At 53.4% G+C, this 19,644-nt stretch overlaps 1 protein-coding gene across 3 annotated transcripts in view; it reads left to right on the forward strand.

The window, feature by feature from the left end:
- KSR2 (kinase suppressor of ras 2) overlaps window positions 1–19,644 on the forward strand; it is a 90,082-nt gene that overhangs the window by 37,998 nt on the left and 32,440 nt on the right. For 2 of the 3 annotated variants that reach the window (XM_066561961.1, XM_066561963.1), the window contains exons 6-15: window positions 5,386–5,455; window positions 6,014–6,097; window positions 8,425–8,492; window positions 8,681–8,779; window positions 9,919–10,037; window positions 13,079–13,247; window positions 16,313–16,354; window positions 16,628–16,694; window positions 18,236–18,284; window positions 19,037–19,404. In XM_066561961.1, coding sequence (XP_066418058.1) covers window positions 5,386–5,455; window positions 6,014–6,097; window positions 8,425–8,492; window positions 8,681–8,779; window positions 9,919–10,037; window positions 13,079–13,247; window positions 16,313–16,354; window positions 16,628–16,694; window positions 18,236–18,284; window positions 19,037–19,404 — 1,135 coding nt within the window. The remainder of the gene's footprint in view (window positions 1–5,385; window positions 5,456–6,013; window positions 6,098–8,424; window positions 8,493–8,680; window positions 8,780–9,918; window positions 10,038–13,078; window positions 13,248–16,312; window positions 16,355–16,627; window positions 16,695–18,235; window positions 18,285–19,036; window positions 19,405–19,644) is intronic. The other variant, XM_066561964.1, reaches the window with a different exon arrangement.

Below are 19,644 nucleotides of genomic sequence, written 5' to 3' on the forward strand. Positions count from 1 at the left end.
TACTTACTCAATGCTACAAAGATAATAATGAAAACTTGTGACTCTTTCCAGAGTCCTGACACAGCTTGGCCCTGATTGGCCAAAGAGTGAAAACAACTCACAGCAGAATCCAATGGAACAATCACCTGTGGGTAAACAATCTCCAAACACATTTTACATGAGCACAACACAGGAGAAGCAAATGAGATAAGAATTGTTTTCCTTTTCCCTGAGGCCTCTCAGCTTCCCAGGAGAAGAATCCTGGGCGAAGGGATTTTTCAGAAAATGTGACAGTGACAGACAGGGACACTTCCCAGATTCCATGTGGAATATCTGCCACACACACTCATGCAGGGAGCAGGTGATGCCTTTGTACCTTGAATTCTGCATGGATTTCTATCCTGGGGAGGGAAAGCTGCTGGAGCAGCTGCTCTGGGATCTCTCCCATGCTATTTTGGCCCTAAAAGCAGCACGAGCAAGGCCTGTGGTGTCTCATGAAGGGACTTTGCTGCAGAGCCTCTCCCTGGGGTGCTTGGCTCCCAGCTGTGACCATGGGGAAGTAAACCCAGAGTGGTGGGGAGACACTGGGACAGTGTCCCTGGAATTGCCACAGGCTGAGACATTGGAACTCTGTCACTGCAGCTGGCACAGGGTGCCCAGAGCAGCTGGGGCTGCCCCTGGATCCCTGGCAGTGCCCAAGGCCAGGCTGGACAGGGCTTGGAGCAGCCTGGGACAGTGGGAGGTGTCCCTGCCCATGGCACGGGTGGCACTGGATGAGCTTTAAGATTCTTTCCCACCCAAACCATTCCATGGATATTATGATTTGTCTCAGGACTGGGATTTTTGCCTGGTGGTGGAGATATTCCTGATCCTGGGTATCTTCTGCTGTTGAACTCTTTTGGAAAGAGGCTCCACCCCAGTGTCTCCTCCTAATTTCTCCAGGGGATTCACCCACCTTGGGAGCATTTTGGTGACATTTGGAATGTTTGGGATAAGTGCAAAGCCTCCTGGCCATTCCTTGGCTTTGCAGTGACTCATCCTGGCATTCTTACCAAGTCCACTTCCATCAATTTTCTCTGTCCCATTCATAATGGGAACGTGTTTGCTGTAGTAGTGTTGGATTATGGTCTTATCTGACCACTCTACAAATCCATTTCCCACATAGCAGGATAAGGAGGGTTTGTTGATCAGGCTGTCTCTGTGATGGATAACACGCTCCCACCAGCTCCCTGCCATCCAGACAGGGGCCAGGAGATGAGGAAGGGACAATTGTGACAAAGCAGTGCCCATCCCTGGGGTTCAGCACCGCTGCCACCCCTGGAAGATGCTCCAGGTGTCCTTGTGTCACAGACATCTTTTATGAAAAATCCTTTCCTTGGGATTTTTTCACCTGAGAAGCTGAGAGGCCTCAGGAACAAAATGTAACCAATGGTTATCTGCTGCTGTGGAATGCAACAGGTGCATCTGGGATTGGTCTCATGTGGTTGTTTCTAATTAATGGCCAATCACAGCCAGCTGGCTCTGTCTGAGCCACAGGCCTTTGTTATTCATTCTTTCTTTTTCTATTCTTAGCCAGCCTTCTGATGAAATCCTTTCTTCTATTCTTTTAGTATAGTTTTAATATAATATATATCATAAAATAATAAATCAAGCCTTCTGATGATGGAGTCAGATGCATCATTCTCTCTCCCCTCCATCGGAGTCGCCTTTGATTTACAACATCCTTGGGGAGGCTTTGGGGCTCTCTGAGGGCATCCCCACCCACCCCATGGAGGGTACAACCCCAAAATAACGAAATGGGGAAGCTCAGGTGCTTTTCTCCATGCAGGACATGCCCAGGCAGCCCAGCTGGGGCCCAGCCAGAATCCACCTGGTGATGAGACCCCGATCTTGGCCTTATCCCCGGGCGCTGCAGGATAGTCCGGATAACTCAGTCCCTGTGGGAGACAGAGTGCCCAGTACCCCGTCAGCTCACAGCCATGGCCACCCTCAGCAAGCTCAGTGATTTCAGCTCTTTAGTGATCATCAGCTCTCTCAGGATTCCAGCTCTTTGCCTTCTTGCTAGGGCGCCTTTGGCTGAGGCAGAAGCAGACACGAGAGAGGAGAAGGAGAGGTCCTGGCGGTTCCACAGCGATGGTTTATGGAGGGATCTGTGAAAGGTTCCAGTGACAGCTCTTTTTCTGTCAGATGGGCTAAAACACCTCCTTTTTATAGGGTATAGGGGCATCCAAACTTGTCCAATAGTAAGGGTTAGGGAAAAGTGACCTATGGGGTTCCAGAGATAAGCTATGGGGCGAGGGGTAGAAGACAGGAGCTTATTTTACTGTCTCATCATGACTCAGCAGCTCCTACCGTTAAGTCTCAATCCTCCATGGAGCTCTCATAAGCCCCATAGACTCTGCCACAGCCCGGCTCTGCCGGGACAGCAGCGGGGGCGTCACGGCCACGGCAGCGCCGCCGCGTCCCCGTCACCTCCGAGGCGCCGGGTGCCACTCAGGAGCTGTCACAGCTGCCTGTCACCGCCGGGGAGCGGGCTGCCAGGGCTCTGCGCCGTGTCGCCTGTCAGGGACACGCCGGAGGTGGCTGTCACCCGTTGCCCAGTTGGTTTTCCCCTTTCCCGGCTCCGCTGCCGGCACAGGTGATCCCATCAAGCGCGGCTGTTGATTTTGGGATGAGCTGAGCAGGAGCCCTAACCTTTGCGAAGGAAAACACGGCGGCGTCGGAAGGAGGGTGGCGCTCCCTGGCTGGGCTGTCACATCGGGAAGAGGGGTTTGGTTTTTGGGAACCCCTCGGGAGGCAGGGATGGGGTGCGTGACTGGGGGATGTCTCCATGGGGCTGCTCAGTGGGTGCCACCCTGCGAAATTCCGCTTGTGCCCAGTGAAATGCCAGCTCGGAGCGGGGGGAACGAGGTGAGGGGAATTATGGCCGGGAGAATTCGAATTTTTGAGGCAGGCAGGAGGCTGCTGGTGATAAATAAAGGTTTTAAATAATCAGTGGCAGGGAGGAAGCTCCGGGGTGCTGGAGAGAGGGAGAATGGGGGAGAGGCAGCCGCTGTCACGCTCCAAAGCTTGCGAGGATCATCCGATCCCGCGGCCACTTCTCCATCACAAGATCCCCACGACAAAACCCGACCGTCCCACCCTGAACCAAGACCGGCTCATGGTGGTTTCCCCCCTTGTAATTAACGCTAATTGTGATAATGGGGGGGTTTCAATGAGAATATTCCTCCTGCGCTGGGGGGAGACTGCTGCATCTCCCTCTGAGCATCCGCCCGAGTTTACCCTGCCAGGAATCCGGGTAGAGGGGAGACTCCCCAATTAACCCCAGAGCCCCCCAAGCCCTCGGGGCTGCTCCCCGGTGCCTCTCCCTGCCCTCCTGCCCCACTCCGCTGCTTTGCCCTCCTGCCAACAGCGGCTCTATTGTTAAACGCCGCGATCCTACGTGGCTCGCTGCCGCTAATGAAGGTAATTAGCTGTGAGTCACGTCGGGCTCATTTATGGTACGAGGTCAAAATCCCCGCTACACTTCAATACATTTTTGCAGCGAGCCCATTTAGAAAGTAATTAAAAGGCTCAGCAGCCGCCGTTGCCTCCATCCCCTCTCCCCCTCGCCGGGCTGGCAGGATTTAATTGAGGCCAGCCGAAAGTTAGTGGGAATAAATTGTGGCTGATAACGTGGAGGTTGTAATTTAATTCCAGGAGAAGAGCTGCTCTGGCTGGGGGTGTTTGGCTCTTCAGAGAGAGTCATTGGAGGGAGGGGTGATGACAACTCAGTTTTCTAACAAGGTTTAGCGAGGGGGGAGTGATGACAACTCAGTTTTTGAACAGGATTTAGTGAGGGGGGAATGATGCTCAGGGAGGCTGGGCATAGAGGGGTCACTCACCTCTGGGATGTGTGGCCCAAATTCCCACCCCTGGCAGGTTGTGGAGGGTGAGTTGTCACAAAGAGTGGTGAGAAAATATCAAAAATTTTGGCAATGTGGTGCTGGGGACATGAACTCCCCTCCTCGGCTTTAAAGGGTGCTTATAAAGATTAGGGAGAGTGACTTTTTACACAGTGGATAAAGCCAGGACACAGGGAATGGCTTCCCACTGCCAGAGGGCAGGGATGGATGGGATATTGGGAATCAGGAATTGTTCCCTGGCAGGGTGGGGAGGGGCTGGAATGGAATTCCCAGAGCAGCTGGGGCTGTCCCTGGATCCCTGTCAGTGCCCAAGGCCAGGGAGCAGCCTGGGACAGTGGAAGGTGTCCCTGCCCACGGGAATGAGATGATTTTAACGTCCCTTCCCACCCAACCCATTCCATGCTTGTGTGGTTCTGACATCTCAATTGCTGCCTCTGCCTGAGGAGTGACCAGGGGAAGAGAAGGATCCAGAGCTGCTGCTGGTCCGAGGTGCTGGAGCAGGATCAGCCTGGGCTGCTCCCAGGATTTCTAACCCGGGGGAGGGATGTAAATGTAACCTTCAGCCGCCGAGTGCAATTAGAGCCCCGTGCCTGCCGCGATATTAAAATGGGATATTAAAGCAAACAGCGGCTCTCCCCGCTCCCTGGGCTAATATCCAGCGCCTGTTTAGCCAGGGATTTGCTGGCACTCTGAGCAAACAGCCGGGAGCCACCGCTGGTGCCCGGGAAACCTCTCAAACCCCCGAGTGAAAATCCAGCCTTTGGATCCCGGCATGGAGCCGCTCCCGGGGCTGGGCATCCTGCGGGGCAGGACCTTTCCCGTGGCCGGCAGGAGGAGGAGGAGCAGCTTTTCCACCCTTGCCGAGGCTGAAGGAGAGGATGGAATCCAAGCATGGCCATGCTCCTGGTTGCCTTCCTGCCCCAGCAGTGCCAGTGAACTTCCCTCTTTGTCCTTATCCCTCTTCCCTGCTTTTCCCTTGGAAGGAGAGCCCCGGGACTGCTTTTACCTCTGTTCTTCCCCTGGAATAGGAATGGAATCACCTTTGGAGTGGCTGGCACTCAGCTTTTCCTCAGCTGCCGCCTCAAGCCGTGATGTCTTATTAAAAACTGACAATGAGGCTGCTCCAGCTTTATTTTCCCTTTCTTCTTTGGACGTCCTGATGTGATTCCAGAAGTTTTGCAATCCTGCCCTGCCTGCACATGGGTGCATCCTCTCCTCTCCTCTCCTCTCCTCTCCTCTCCTCTCCTCTCCTCTCCTCTCCTCTCCTCTCCTCTCCTCTCCTCCAAACTGGGTGATGGGATCTGGGACAGGAGACCCCAATTCCCACAGCCCCACAAATTCCAGAGCTCTGGTTTCCAGCAAGGAGCTCAGAGAGGCATTCCAGGGGGAAATAGCAGGAAAATCCCATTTTTTGTGCACATCCTTTGCTCTCCTTCCCAAAAACTCAAGCCCCAGCCGTCGATGTTGTTACCAGCGCTGTTTTTCTGGTCTCTCCCTGCAGATACGCTGTCAGTGCCTCGCTGGTCCCCGCAGATCCCTCGGCGGGATTTAGGAAACTCCATAAAACACAGGTGGGCCCCTCCCCCTGCTGGGGGATGAGGGATGGGCCTCTCCCTCCCCATCTCTGCTCCAGGACACCGAGATTGGGGACATTCCCTCTCTTTCCCATGCTGGGCTGTGCTGTGCTGTCCTCCAAGCCCATTTCAATTCCATTTCAGTTCAGATCTGGTTTAGATAAGGCTCGAGCTGCTATCAATAAATCTGTGTTTTATCTGTGACCTTGCCAGCCTTCAGCAAATTCCCCATCTCTGGATTAGAACCCTTCCATATCTCCCTGAAGAGGGAAAGGCAGCGGGAAGAGCGCTGCTGTTTGATGGGAAGCTGCAAACATTGGTCCCCAGGGCAGGCAGGGGTTTGGGGGTGTCTGGGGTGGGAATCACAGGGAGTTGGGGTTGGATTCCCTTTGGAACAAACTTCCAGAACCAAAGGAAGGCTCGGGGTTGTGTTTTGGCACCCCTAGAAAAATTCCTCAACACCTGCAGTGGAGTTTGAGGGCAGCAGAGAGAGGATGAAGCAGGGCTCAGGGGATGAGTGAGGCTTCAGCTCTCCCTCTCTGTTTCTCTCCACAGGTTTTCCACCAAGTACTGGATGTCTCAGACCTGCACCGTCTGCGGGAAGGGAATGTTGTTCGGCTTAAAATGCAAAAACTGCAAGTATGGCGCCGTGCTGGAGCTGTGTGTGTCACTCCTTCAAACCGGGAGAGGATAATCGGGGTTTTCTCGGGGGAGCCGAGCAGGAATTTGGGCATGGAGAGACCAGCCCGGCTCTCGCCAGCTCATCCTCACAGGAAGCTTTAATGAGCTGTGAAATTGGGTGAATAACACCCCAAAGCAGGGCTGGGCTGGTGTCTGGGATGGGATCAGGCTCCTCGGGGAGGATGTGCCCGCCAGAGCTCGGCTCTGCTCGCTCCAGAGCTCTGAGTCAGATCCTGACAGTGCCCCTTCCCCAAGCCTGGCTTTAGATCCCAGGTTATGGAGATTCCCGGTGGAATTATCTGCAGGACCAGGCAGGGATAGCTCTGGCCATCAGATGGGTTTTGCCCACAGTTTTGGGCTGTAACCTCTATTTGTGCCGAGTTTTGGGCACCTCTGCGTCCTGGCAGGGCCCCCGAGGAGCCGCATCAGTTAATCCATGGTGCAAAGGAGAGGGGATAAAACGGGACAGGAGTGGGAAAAGAGCGAGGCAGAGCCTGGGGCTGCTTCAGCTGCTCCAAATCCGCCACAGCCCGGCCTTGGACAGATCCATGCGGCCACCAGCGCTGGGGAAGTGCTGCTGGGGCCGGGATTGCCTTTCCTGGGGCCGGGAGCTGGGGATGTGCGATTGTCTGCGGGTAACGGAGCGGGAACGATCGCTGCTGCCGCTGATTAAGCGCTGATGAGTTGGTAAATTGGGATTTAAACCTGCCTAGAAGCGCTCGCTTACTCCGCAGCTGGAAGGAATGGTATCGAACACAGGGATTCTAAAGGGGTGATTCCCGTTCTATCCATGCTCAAGGAACTGGAGGCTTTTCCTGCGAGCTCTCCGTGCTGGAGGAGGGATCCCTGAGCAGGATCAGGGATGCTGTGGCTCTGGCTGTGCAAATCCTGCTCCCTGTAATCCTACAGAAAAGAACAAATCCATTTCCTGGCAGTCAAAAGTTGGGACTGAACACAAGGCATTTAGGTTTTTTTCCAGCCTTGCCCCGGCGCTGCTTTCCCCAGAAAGCAGAGGGGAACCAACAGGTAAAACAAACAACCGGACCCCAAACCCCCCAAGCCTCAAATACCAAATTAATTCCTGCCTTTCCCTCTAGGAACAGCTTTGTAATAAAAGCTAACACGGGCAGCTCCTGAATTTTCATTACCCAGCTCATTGACTTGAAGCTGCCGTTCCTTTTTTTTTTTTTCCCCATCATTTCCCCTTGTTTTGATAAATCCTTTCCTCCTTTTTCCCTTTTCCCCCATGGCTTTCTGCCGGCCTGGCAGAGCAGTGAGCTGGGAATGCGTTTCCATCCTTAATTAAGGAGGAATGGGAAGAATTTGGGAGTCTGCCCATGCCTACATGCATGACCCGGGGGTGAAGCCCTCCAGACTCCTGCCCGGGCTCCGGGAAAAAAGAAAAACAACGGGAAAAGCTCTGCAGAATATCCAGAGTCTGTAAATCGTCTCTTTATTTTGGCTAAATGTCCTTAATAAAGGCAGGAGAGGGGGGCACAATGGCAGGGATACATTAGGGATTGGGGCAGCCACTTCTTCCCCCTCTGCTGCTCCTGAATTTGGTAAAGCATGCAGCAGCAGGATGGTGGGAACTGGGTTTTCATGGAACCATGGAATGGTTTGGGCTGGAAGGGACCTTGAAGCTCATCCTGTCCCACCTTCAGTACACCCTTCCCCCCAGTGCAGGGCTCTGATCCTTTTACTGCAGCCAGCTCTGGCAGAAGTGACAATTTGGGGTGTCCTCAAGCCTGGCTGGCCCAGAAAGGGGCAGTGGGGCAGAGCCCCAAAGTTTGGGAATTTCTGTGCTGCCCCATTGGGATGGAGGTGTTTTCCAGGGCTGTGCAGCCCCTCCTGATTGCCCAGGATGTGCATCCCACACTGTTCCCCATCCCTGAGCTGCTGCTTGGGAATGGTGGGGAGCAGGGAGCCTGGAGGGCTCTCAGACTGAGTGAATGACCAACACCCTGCATCCAGTCACTTTCCCAGGGAGAAAAGGAGGAAAAAACTCCATCAAAGAATCCCAGAATGGCCTGGATAGGAAGGGACCTTAAAGCACATCCCATTCCACCCCTGTCAGGGGCAGGAACACCTTCCACTATCCCAGGTTTTGGACACTTCCAGGCATCCAGGGACAGCCACAGCCTCAACCTCCCTCCCAGGGAACAATTCCTTCCCAATATCCCACCTGTCCCTGCCCTCTGGCAGTGGGAAGAAGCTCCCCCCTTATCCTGTCCCTCCATCCCTCAATGTTCCCTTCTCATTCCTTTCTCTCTGTCCCCTGCCAGGCTCAAGTGCCACAACAAATGCACCAAAGAGGCCCCCCCGTGTCACCTGCTGATCATCCACCGCGGAGGTGAGGCCCCCCCGCTCCCTGCTCCGAGCCTCCGGGGATGGTTTTTTTTGGGGGGTGAAACTTTCGGAAGCTCCCCCGGGGGGTTCGGGAGCCGCACCCGGCCAGGCGGGGTCCCCGGCGGGACGGAGGCTCCCGAACCGCTTGGGCGCTCCGGGGGAAATGTTACCCACCGTTTTTTCCGCTTGTAGGGAGACGAGCCGGTCGGGGCGAGGCAGATTTGCATTGCAAACCACTTCCACCCACCCTCCCCCTGCCTCCTTTTCTTTTCAGATTCCCCACCGCACGGGGTAAGTCCAAACCAGGTTTTCGCCTTTTTGCTTCTGTCGAGAGCTCAGGGCGGACGGGGGACCCCGAACCCCCCCGGTGCATGCGGGGTCCCCGCGCCGGGGACGCGGCCGTGGCCCTGCGGATGCTCGTGGTGCTTTTTGGAGCTGCCTTATCCCGCTTTCCTGCGGGATAGAGAGCCCGGCCTAAAATCCGCACAGAGACAGGCAGAACCTTGCAGCAGGACGGCGGGGCGGCGCTTCCCCACCTCTTTTCTTCCAGATTTTGGCTCCCTTTGCTGGCCAGAGGACCGCGACTGCCTGAGAGAATCGCTCTTGCCTTGAATTTTGAGCTCTTAAAGCTGTTCCTTTGTGTTGAATTGTGAAATATCCCCCCCAAACCCGCTCCTTGGTTTAATCCCGGGGAAAAGGATTGTGCTGGTGGCACCTCAGAGGGGGCAATTTTACAGCCCCCATCCCACCCCACGCCCTCACTTGCAGCAAATTTGGGTGGAAGCGGTTGAAGACGCCCCCTCGTCAGGCTCGGAGCTGCTGCAATCCCTGCCCGGGAGGCAGGGAAGGGGCAGTCGGGCTCCTGGGATGGGCAGGAATTGGGATTTAGGGCTGTGATGTTGCCAGAGCCGGAGCTGCCCGCTGTGTGTTTTAGGAGCAGCATGGCTTTGGGGTGGCCTCAGCATCACTGAAATACCTCCCCACTCCCCCCAAAAAAATCCCAAACCCAGCTCTTAAATCCATTATCTTGGAGTTAAACAGTTCCTGAACCCCCTCAACCTTCAGGCTGGCTTTTCCCAAAAAATCTCCCTGCTGGGAGCGTTCAGAGCCGGCTCCTTCCCTTCACCCCAGAAAGCTCCAGCAAGGAACAGGATTGTGCTGGCTGAGCCCCGGTTCACAGAGGGGCCGTGGCAGCTGCTGGAGCCCCCAAATTGCTGCCTCACACCCCGGGGGGGGTTGGCTGTGGCCGGGGTGCAGGAGGATCCCGAAGCTCAGCTGCCATCCCAGGCTGGAAGTGCCGCGGGAATCGCTTTGGAGAGCGGTTTGCAAGCACGGGGCGACCCCTGTGACAGGGAGCTGAGCTTTGATGTCCTTCCCTCTCTCTTCCCCTCCTCTCCACCCCCCTTTTCCTCTCTCCCTTCTGAATCCAGCGAGGTTGGTCCGGACAGAGTCGGTGCCCTGCGACATCAACAACCCCCTGAGGAAGCCCCCGCGCTACTCGGACCTGCACGTCAGCCAAACACTCCCCAAAACCAACAAACTCAACAAGGTGAGCCCTGAGCCCCCCCCTGAGCTCCCCAAAACCAACAAACTCAACAAGGTGAGCCCTGAGCCCCCCCTGAGCTCCCCAAAACCAACAAACTCAACAAGGTGAGCCCTGAGCCCCCCCCTGAGCTCCCCAAAACCAACAAACTCAACAAGGTGAGCCCTGAGCCCCCGTGTGCACACCCTGCCACAGGGACAGGACCCCCTGCACACAAAGATCCACAGCTTTGCATTCTTTTCAATCCACACCTTTGGAATTCTTCTGGTTGGAAAAGATCTTTTAAGAAAATTGAGTTTGGTTGCTCCCCCTGCACTGCCAAGGCCATCGCTGCCCCATGTCCCCAGGTGCCACATCCACATGGCTGCTGAATGACTCCACCCCTGCCCTGGGCAGCTGTGCCAGTGCCTGACCACCCTTCCAGGATGAATTTCCCCAAAATCCACCCTGCCCCTGCCCTGGCCCAGCCTGAGGCCGTTCCCTCTGCTCCTGTCCCTGTTCCCTGGAGCACAGCCCGACCCCCCCGGCTGTCCCCTCCTGGCAGGAGCTGTGCAGAGCCACAAGGGCCCCCTGAGGCTCCTTTGCTCCAGGCTGAGCCCCTGCCCAGCTGCCTCAGCCTCTCCTGGGGCTCCAGCCCCTTCCCTGGATACGTATCCTGTGACTGTGTTCACAGGGGTTCTTGGATGAGGGAAGAGATGAGAATGTTGACTCTATGATCAGAAGGCTTAATTCATTATTTTATGATATATATATATATTACATTGTCACTATACTAAAAAGAAAAAGAAGGACAGGTTTTCTCAGATGCTAACTAAGCTAAGAATAGACAAGAAAGGAAAGGAATGATAACAAAAGCAGCTCTCTTGGACTCTGTCCGAGATAGCTCGATCTTTGATTGGCCATTAATTATACACATCTAAGATGGACTGATCACAGGTGCACCTGTTGCATTCCACAGCAGCAGATAACCATTGTTTACATTCTGTCTCTGAGGCCTCTCAGCTTCTCAGAAGGAAAAATCCTAAAGAAAGAATTTTTTAGTGAAAAGATGTCTGCAACAGTATCCAATGAAGTTATTTCTTTTAGAGATAAAATGGGATCAGCATTTCCACAACAGCCTGGATCCCTGTCCTAGTCCTGCTCTGTTGTGGCCTCTCAGTCTCCAGGTCCAAGCTGAATTTGGGGTGGTTTGAGGTCTCTGCTCCCAGTGGAGGCTTTAATAAATAACAAATTTATTGTTGCAAATAAAACCAGCCTGGAATTGGATTGTCCCTGGCGAAGCTGCTCAAGCCAGACCTGACAGAGCACCGGGCTCACTCCTGCTCTGCCTTGATACCATAAACCCATCACAGAGCTGGCTCTGATGGAATTTAAAGCCTGTTGGCCTCCAGTGGAAAATTCCTTGGAGGAAGGGCAGGGTGAAGGGTTGGCAGGCTGGAAGTGCTCAGAAAGAGGGATATCACTGACCTGATGGGGAATGGATCAACAAAACGCTGAATTCCTAAAGCCTGGCTGGGCTCCTCAAGCCCTCAGCATCTTCTGGCTCTGGGGAAAGTCTGGGTACCAAGATGCTCCTGGAGACTGATTTTAAACATAAATCTTTTTAGGAATTTCTTGGTGTAGGGATCTGCTCTGGTTTTGTTGTTTTGGGGTGGTGCTTTTGTCCTAAGCACTCCCATTCAGGTTGAAATTTCCCCTGAAAATATTCTTATTTCAGCAGGGCCCCCATCTTACTTTGGTATTTCTAAAAGCATTTCTTTAAAGGTATCCTGAATAAAATAATGGAATGGCCTGGGTTGGAAGAGACCTTAAATTCCTCTAATCCCAACCCCCCATGAAATCTTATTGTTTTGACCTTCACTGGTTGTTTAAAAAAGAATTTACCTGACCAAGATTATTGAGCATGGAATGATGACCAATATGGCTTTCCTGGAAAGCCCAGCTCATTTAAGAATTAATTAATTAGGACAAAATTACCTGCTGGGGAAGGCTCGTGCAGATTTTTTAACCTTGGAGGGAAATTCTGTGGGGATGGGAATGCTCAGCACTGCTCACACCCTGTTCAGTGGCTCCAAGTTGGGCAGCCATGGGGGAAATCCTGGCCTCAATTTTCCTTTTGGGATCCAAGACATCCAAGCAGGTTTTCCGGCCTGTTGGCTCCCTTCCCATCCACCCCATGTGCACCCACAATCGATGGCCTTGACTGGGAGGAGTCAAGGAATGCTGAGGAATGTCTTGGGATGCATTGGCTGCCCTTTCCAGATCCCTCTGCTCCCTGCAAGGCCCTGGACTTTGGCTCCAGGGAGCCCAGCAGGAACTTCCAGGACCTTGTTGTGCCCAAGGACCGAGCCCCAAGGTGGTGACCCCGATTCTGGCTTTGGTGGCCGTGGCTGTGCAGAGCCAAGAGATTTATGGCACCCTCAGCCAGGGGTGAGGGTGGGAAAGGAGCCAATTTATGGTGGGAAATGGCTTTGGGGAATACAAACAGCTTTGGGAAAAGCTGTTTTCTAGGATTTCTGGAAGAAATGGGTGGGATGATGTCATATTGTATTTGTGGGGTGCCCTGAAGAAGGAAGGAATGATGAATCTGACTCCATCAAGGCTAATTTATTATTTTATGATACTATATTTTATTAAAGAATACTATACTATACTAAAGAATTCAGAAAAGGTACTTACTGAATGCTAAGAAGATAATAATGAAAAGTCGGGACTGGAAAGAATCCTGGCACAGCTTGGCCCTGATTGGCCAAAGAGTGAAAACAATTCACAGCAGAATCCAATGGAACAATCACCTGTGGGTAAACAATCTCCAAACACATTTTAATGAGCAAAACACAGGAGAAGCAAATGAGATAAGAATTGTTTTCCTTTTCTCTGAGGCTTCTCAGCTTCCCAGGAGAAGACTCTTGGGTGAAGGGATTTTTCAGAGAATGTGAATGCCACAATGTCCTTTGTCACCCTGGGTCCTTTGCACCTCGGATTGGCACCAACCAGCGCTGCTCTCACCGCCTCCTCTCCTTTCCCTCCTTCCCTGTGTCCCTCAGGACCACATTCCAGTGCCCTACCAGCCAGATTCCAGCAGCAACCCCTCGTCCACCACATCGTCCACGCCGTCCTCGCCGGCTCCGCCGCTGCCGCCCAGCGCCACGCCCCCGTCCCCGCTGCACCCCTCCCCGCAGTGCCCGCGCCAGCAGAAGCAGTTCAATCTGCCAGGTAATGCCACCCCCTCCCCATGTCCCCACCTGCCCCCCCGGGGGGGACTCGTGTCCTGGGGTGTCCTTGGGATGTGGGACAGTTCCACCTAATTCCCGTCCTGGGTTTGCGCCAGGGTGGGTGATAATTGCTGCCCCGAGGTGTGCAGGGTGTCTCTGCTTCGGCCCGCGCAACTAAAAAATGAGTCTGGACTCTTCACTTTTTGGTCTTGAGGTTGTTTATTAATTTTTATCTATAAAATTTTCTTTCTGTCCAGCCAAGGTCTGCACACAGGCACTCTGACCGCCCCCGAGGCGGTGTTGTCCTTTTATACTACAAACTATGTATAACATATTTACACTTAATTCCCAATACCTATCACCCATGTTAGACAGTGCACTTCTACTCTAGACCAATCCCAAAGTGCCAACATCACAGCAGAAAATGGAGAAGAAGAAGAAGAAGAATTCCTTCTTGGATGGAGGAATCCACCCAGATTCCTCCATCTTGTCTCCATAACCCCCGTCCCAACAATCCCTGTGATCATTTTGTTATTATACTGTTCAAACCTGTGAGACTTTCACGTCCTCATACAAAGCTGGCAACTTGCTCCAGGGGTCAAAATCAAGTCCCCAGGTGTTCTGGGCTGTGTGCCAGGGTCTCTGAGCCCCCCAGCAGGGTCCTTGGCAACTCTGGACACCCAGAGGGATGCACTGAGTTCTGACAGGTGGGGAGAAGGTGGAAGTAGAAATGAGGAGAAAAGGTGACTTTGGGATAATTCTAGTTGGCAGTCTCTGGTCAAACCTCTTGCTTGAAGAAGGGTCAGAGCCCAAGGCTTGATCCAGTCTTGGAATCCTCCAGGGTTGGAGCCAGCCCAACTTCTGCTGCTCTTGAGGCTACAAAGCCTTTCCAGGCATGCATTTTCCATTTTTCCATGCATTTTCCATGACATTTCACCTCAAGCACTGACAGAAACCAGGGGATGACCCCTCTATGAGGGCAGACTGGGTTGACCCTGACATGTTTTTGGGGTGATGGGTCCCCAGCAGGTTGGCAGTGTGTGGGGGGTGACAGATGATTCTGGGACTCATCTGTGGCTTGTCTGACGTGGCTTGTCCCATGGAATCTGGACCTGGGATCCATCTGCTCCAGGAGCTCCATCTCTTCAGGGATGGTGGGACAGGCAGGGAGGTCGTGGTGGCTGCAGGACACAGAAGTTATGGAAGATGGCCCAAAAAGCTCCTCCTGTCTGCCTTCCCTTGGGATGTCCTGCTGCTCCAAGAAAGGTCCCTTCCAGGAGGGACAGGCTCAGCATCACTCCTGGAACTGTGTCCACCTGCTCCCAAAATAGAGCTGGTGAGGGGAGAGGAGATCTCTGGGATGCTGAGGCACTCCTGGCTGTCCCGGGGGTCCTGCTTGGTCCATGACCTCCTTGCTGGACCAGCTGGAAGCATGAGGTCCTGCAGCCCCAAAATCCCAGGATTAATGGACTGGTGTGGTTGGAAGGAGGGTCAGGATGGCTTCTCCAGAGGAACCAGGCAGAATCTTCAATGTCCATGGTGGTGCCTCCATCTTGAGCAGTCTTCAGCGAGAGAGGAAGAGGAGGAGGAGGAAGATGAGGAGGAAGCTGCCTGGCAGAATCCATCACTGCAACAACAAACACTTCCAGAAGCTGGGAAATGCCCCCAGCAAACCCATCATGTGCTGTGTGCCCAGAGAGGGGGCAGTCCCAGAGCGCCTGGCATTCAGGCAGGATCCTGGAATGGCACAAGGAAGCCCTGAGCTGCACTGCCAGGAATGGTGTGACCCATCCAGAGGGTCAGGATTTCACCAGGCACAGCCCTGGAGCCTCCAAGGTCTGGAGGACACGGTGTGAGTTCCGTCCTGGTGTGACCCAGCCCAAGGAGTTCTTCCAGAGCCAAAGTGTCCGGGTGTCTCAGCATCCCAATCCCCCTGCTGGGCCAGCCCTGGACCCTGCCTGGCTCTGGGGGCATCCAGCCTCTGGTAGCCCCATCCTGGGTCACTTCTGCAGCAGACACCTCCCTGTGGGGTTTGTTGGGACATTTTTTCATGGATTTCACCCCCCTTTGAGGTACTTGGAACACATTCCCAGCTGGAAGAGCCAGAGCAGGGCAGGATCAGACCCTGACATCTCTGGGGGTGTTTGCTCCCTGTTTTATTCCCATTAGGAGCAGGATGGGATCCAAAGCAGGACCTACCCTGCTTTCATCTTCCCAGCTGGGAAGTTTTCCGTGGTTTATCCCATCAAGATGATCATCTCAGGGATTAGGATTTGAGCTTGGAAATGGTGACACGGTGACCTTCTCCTGCTGGAATTACCTTCCAGGCTCCTTTGATGTTGGCTCAGGTCCTGCTGCAGGGCTGAGGTCAGACTTTGGGGTCTCTGAGCTGGAGGGGGGAAGCTGAGCCATGGCCCTTGGGTCTTGGTGATAAGAAGGTGAATTCTGAGCTGCTGCCAACCTCTGGTGGCCTCAGCAGCTCTGAGTTCTTCACACCCATGACCTGCCTGCTCATGGAATTGGATCAGTCCTTGGGCTGGAGATGGGAGCCAGTGGATGTTCCCAACACCCAGAGCCTCTCTGAGCTCTGGCCTTGGAATGTGGCTCCTGGAACTCCTTCCAGGAAGGACACGGCTCCAAAACAAGGGAAAAAAGGGTGAAATGTGGCCCAAATGGGCAGCAGTTCCAAACCCATCACTTGGTGTCTCCATGATGCCAAGAGGTTCCCAAATCCCACCTGAGGGCCAGGACTCTCACCCTGCTGGCAAACTGGTGTCCAAACCTTCATGGATGACATTGACACTCTCCAAATGGTGCAGAAGAGAAGATGTGGGGGGGAAAATCAAGTTATAACCCAGCAAAAGTCTTAAGTTTTTGGCCTGGGCATCCTATGTGCCATTTCAGAATATGGAATATTCCATATGGGGATATGGAAGTGGGAGAGGTTGGATCACACAGGAGGGGTTCACACAACTGGGGTTGAGGTTTCCTGGTGAAGAACTGGGCACAGGCTGGAGCTTTTCCAGCTCCACAGGTCAGTGTTGAACCCTTGTTCCTCTTTTGCAGCCTCCCATTACTACAAGTACAAGCAGCAGTTCATTTTCCCAGGTAAGGCTCTCTGGAAGTTTCTCCTTGGATGCTGGGGTTTCTCCTGCTGGGGATGGGTGCATGGCCAGCCCTCCAAACCCCTGGATTTGTGCTGGGGAGGTCGTGCTGGGGTGGGATTTCTCCTCAAAGCCTATTGATGCTGCCAGGTTGGGTGGCCCTAAGTGACCCCCAGCCCTCCTCAGGGTGTCACTAAATGGGACCTGGGGGTGCAGGGTGGTGTTTAACTCCCCTGGGTGCCCCCAGAGATCTCTGACTCCTCTCTCCCGTTGCCAGATGTGGTGCCTGAGACGCCAACCCGAGCCCCACAGGTCGTCCTGCACCCTGTCACCTCCAACCCCATGTGAGTGACTCCCCCTTCCCATCCCCTTCCCTCTGCACCCCAAATCCTCCAGGCCCCCATGGGTGCTCCCCTGGCACTGGGGGCTCAGGTGGTCCTGGTGAGACCCCAGAGCTCCGGAAGGTTGAGAAGGAGGGCAAGGGGTTAATTTATAACTCACAGCTCTTCACTGCTAGGAAAAAAAAATGGATTTCAGTCTAAAAAGCCCAAGCCCAGGGGATTAATTAAATTATAATTGAATTATAATTAAATTAAAAGCATATCTTACCAGCATATCTTCACCACTTCCAATATTTTCAAGCCCAATAAACTTTGGGCTGAAAAAGCAGCATCTTTTGGGATGGGAAAAGCAGCATTGGGAAAAGCAGCATCTTATCAGTATTAGAACCATCCCTCCCCAGCAGGTCGAGCCCAAATCCATCATTCCTTGACATCCTGGAGCCTGTGCTGCTCCCACAACAACATTCCACTGCTCTGTGGATCTCCTGATCCTTACTCTAAAGGCCATTTTGGAAGGATTTCACAAGCCAGGGGTTTAAGGGACCAGGTCTGTCCCCAGTTTGTGGCTGGCTCGTCCACACTCTCCAAATTCCACCGGGGATGCAGTGGAGCAAAGGATGGAATCACTGTCCCTTGGGAATTCATGGAAAAATGGTGAAGCCAAAGCCTTTTTTTCACCCTGCCTAAAGGAAGGTGTCAAAACATAGGATTTTTGGGGAGGAACAGCTTTCAATATCTAGAATCTGTGATTCCCACTGCCTCCCCCCCACTGAAATCATCCCATGGGAGCCATCCTGGGCTTGGCTGGGTTAAACATCTGTGGATCCTCGGGAGACAGGAATCTGTGCCTGGGATAGCAATGAGGAGCTGGCTGCTCCTGCAAACCACCCATCCATGGAGATGTTTTGCAGCCACTTGGGCTTCCCAAGCTGCTCAAAATACCAGGATTGACTCCTTTTCTGCAGGATCCTGGGATTTATAGTCTTTAGTGGCCATGGAGTGGGGTAGGACTTGTAGGACTGCCATGTCTGAGTGGCTTGGGGAGCGTAATTCCCCTGGAAAAAGATTAATAATAATTTATAATATATTTATATGATGTTTGAAACCACCCGAGCTGTTTCAGTTGATCCTTCATTCAAAATTTCCCAAATTCCCCATTAATTGTCAGACCCCAATCGTGGACCTGGGGGTGGGAGGTGCTGAGTGAACAGGGAAGGAAAAGAACTTGAAAACCAGTCAGATTTGGGTGCTTTACTGCAGGGAGAGGACCTCCAAGCCCTCCACTTCTCCAAAATGATTGAAAAGGTCCTTTTCTTTCCTTCTGCACTTCTGCTTTGGCTGGGGTTGCTTGCAAAAAAAATCTTAGAAATCCCTGAAAATGCCTCAATTGTGGTCAGAGTCAGTGGGGGGGGTGAATCTGTCCCTTTCCCTGGGTTAGTGACACCTTCTCCTCTCTGATCCCCTTATCCCCGGGGCAGGAAGAGGGACTGCTCCCCAGATCCCAGTGTTTTTCCATGGTGTTAATTCCATAATTCTTTTAACAGCCTGGAAGGAAACCCATTGCTTCAAATTGAAGTGGAGCCCACCTCGGAGGTGAGATGGCTCCTGTGCTTAATGGGCCTTGGTTTTAAGGATATCTTGGGGCACATTTCCTAGGAAATGGAGACGTTTCCCATCTGTGCAGTGGAATTGCTGATAATTGAATTAAAGTCCAGGCATCCGTGTCCCCACCCCATGGAGAGGGACCCTCCTGGGCTTCGAGTTTGGAATTCAATGAGGTTTTTCAGGAGGCATTAAAAATGCGGTGGGAGGGAAGGAGAGGGAAGACGAGGATGGAGCTTTTAAGGGGTGTTGTAAATCCTCTAGGAAGTCTAAGTGGACCATCAAGGGGTCTGGGAATAATGGGAATTAACAGAGCACAGCTCAGCCAGGGGAGGATGAAACTGTTTTAAGACAAATTAATTAAATCTCTGATGGGTCACAATCTTAAATTTAGCCCCAGGATGGGGTTAAATGGCTCCACAGGGAAGCGGTGGAGTCCCCAGCTCTGGAGGGATTTAAAGCCCCGTGCTTGTGGCACTTGGGGACATGCGATTGTGGTGGCCTTGGCCATGCTGGGGAAGGGTTGGAGTCTATCCCAGATGGCTTTTGCAACCTAAAGGGTTCCATGATTCTATAAAAATCTGGGATTCTGCCAACTTTGTGTAGAACAGGGCTGCTGCGTTGGGGTTGGGAGGCCCCTACCTGGTTCCTCTGCGTCTGAGCAAGCAGGAGTTGGGTCAGTGGGGTTTTTCCCTCAGTTTCCTCCCTGGTTTATGGTTCCCCATGCCCTTTGCCCACCACAGAACGAGGAAGGCGCCGAGGAGGTGCAGGAGTCCGAGGACGACTTCGAGGAGATGAACCTGTCGCTGCTCTCGGCGCGCAACTTCCCGCGCAAGGCCAGCCAGACCAGCATCTTCCTGCAGGAGTGGGACATCCCCTTCGAGCAGCTGGAGATCGGCGAGCTCATCGGCAAGGGCCGCTTCGGGCAGGTGTTCCACGGGCGCTGGCACGGTGAGGTGGCCATCCGCCTCATCGACATCGAGCGCGACAACGAGGACCAGCTCAAGGCCTTCAAGAGGGAGGTCATGGCCTACCGCCAGACCCGGCACGAGAACGTGGTGCTCTTCATGGGGGCCTGCATGAGCCCTCCCCACCTCGCCATCATCACCAGGTTGGGGCTGTTTGTTTCTGTCCAAAAATATGTTTTCACTGTCCAAAAAACGCGTTTTCCCTGTCTGTTTTTCCTCCAGTCCAACTTTGCCATTGGGTTGAGTTTTCTCCCCTAAGGAAGGGATGTTCTCCATGTTCTCCACATGCTGGGGTTTATGGTTTGGAGGACACAGCAAATCCAAAAGTCTGTCCAGGCAGGACATTCTTCTGTAGGAGGGGAGGTCCAGACAGGAATGGTTTG

This window comes from Molothrus aeneus, chromosome 18 (genome assembly GCF_037042795.1).
Source record: "Molothrus aeneus isolate 106 chromosome 18, BPBGC_Maene_1.0, whole genome shotgun sequence".
Taxonomy (NCBI): Eukaryota; Metazoa; Chordata; class Aves; order Passeriformes; family Icteridae; genus Molothrus; species Molothrus aeneus.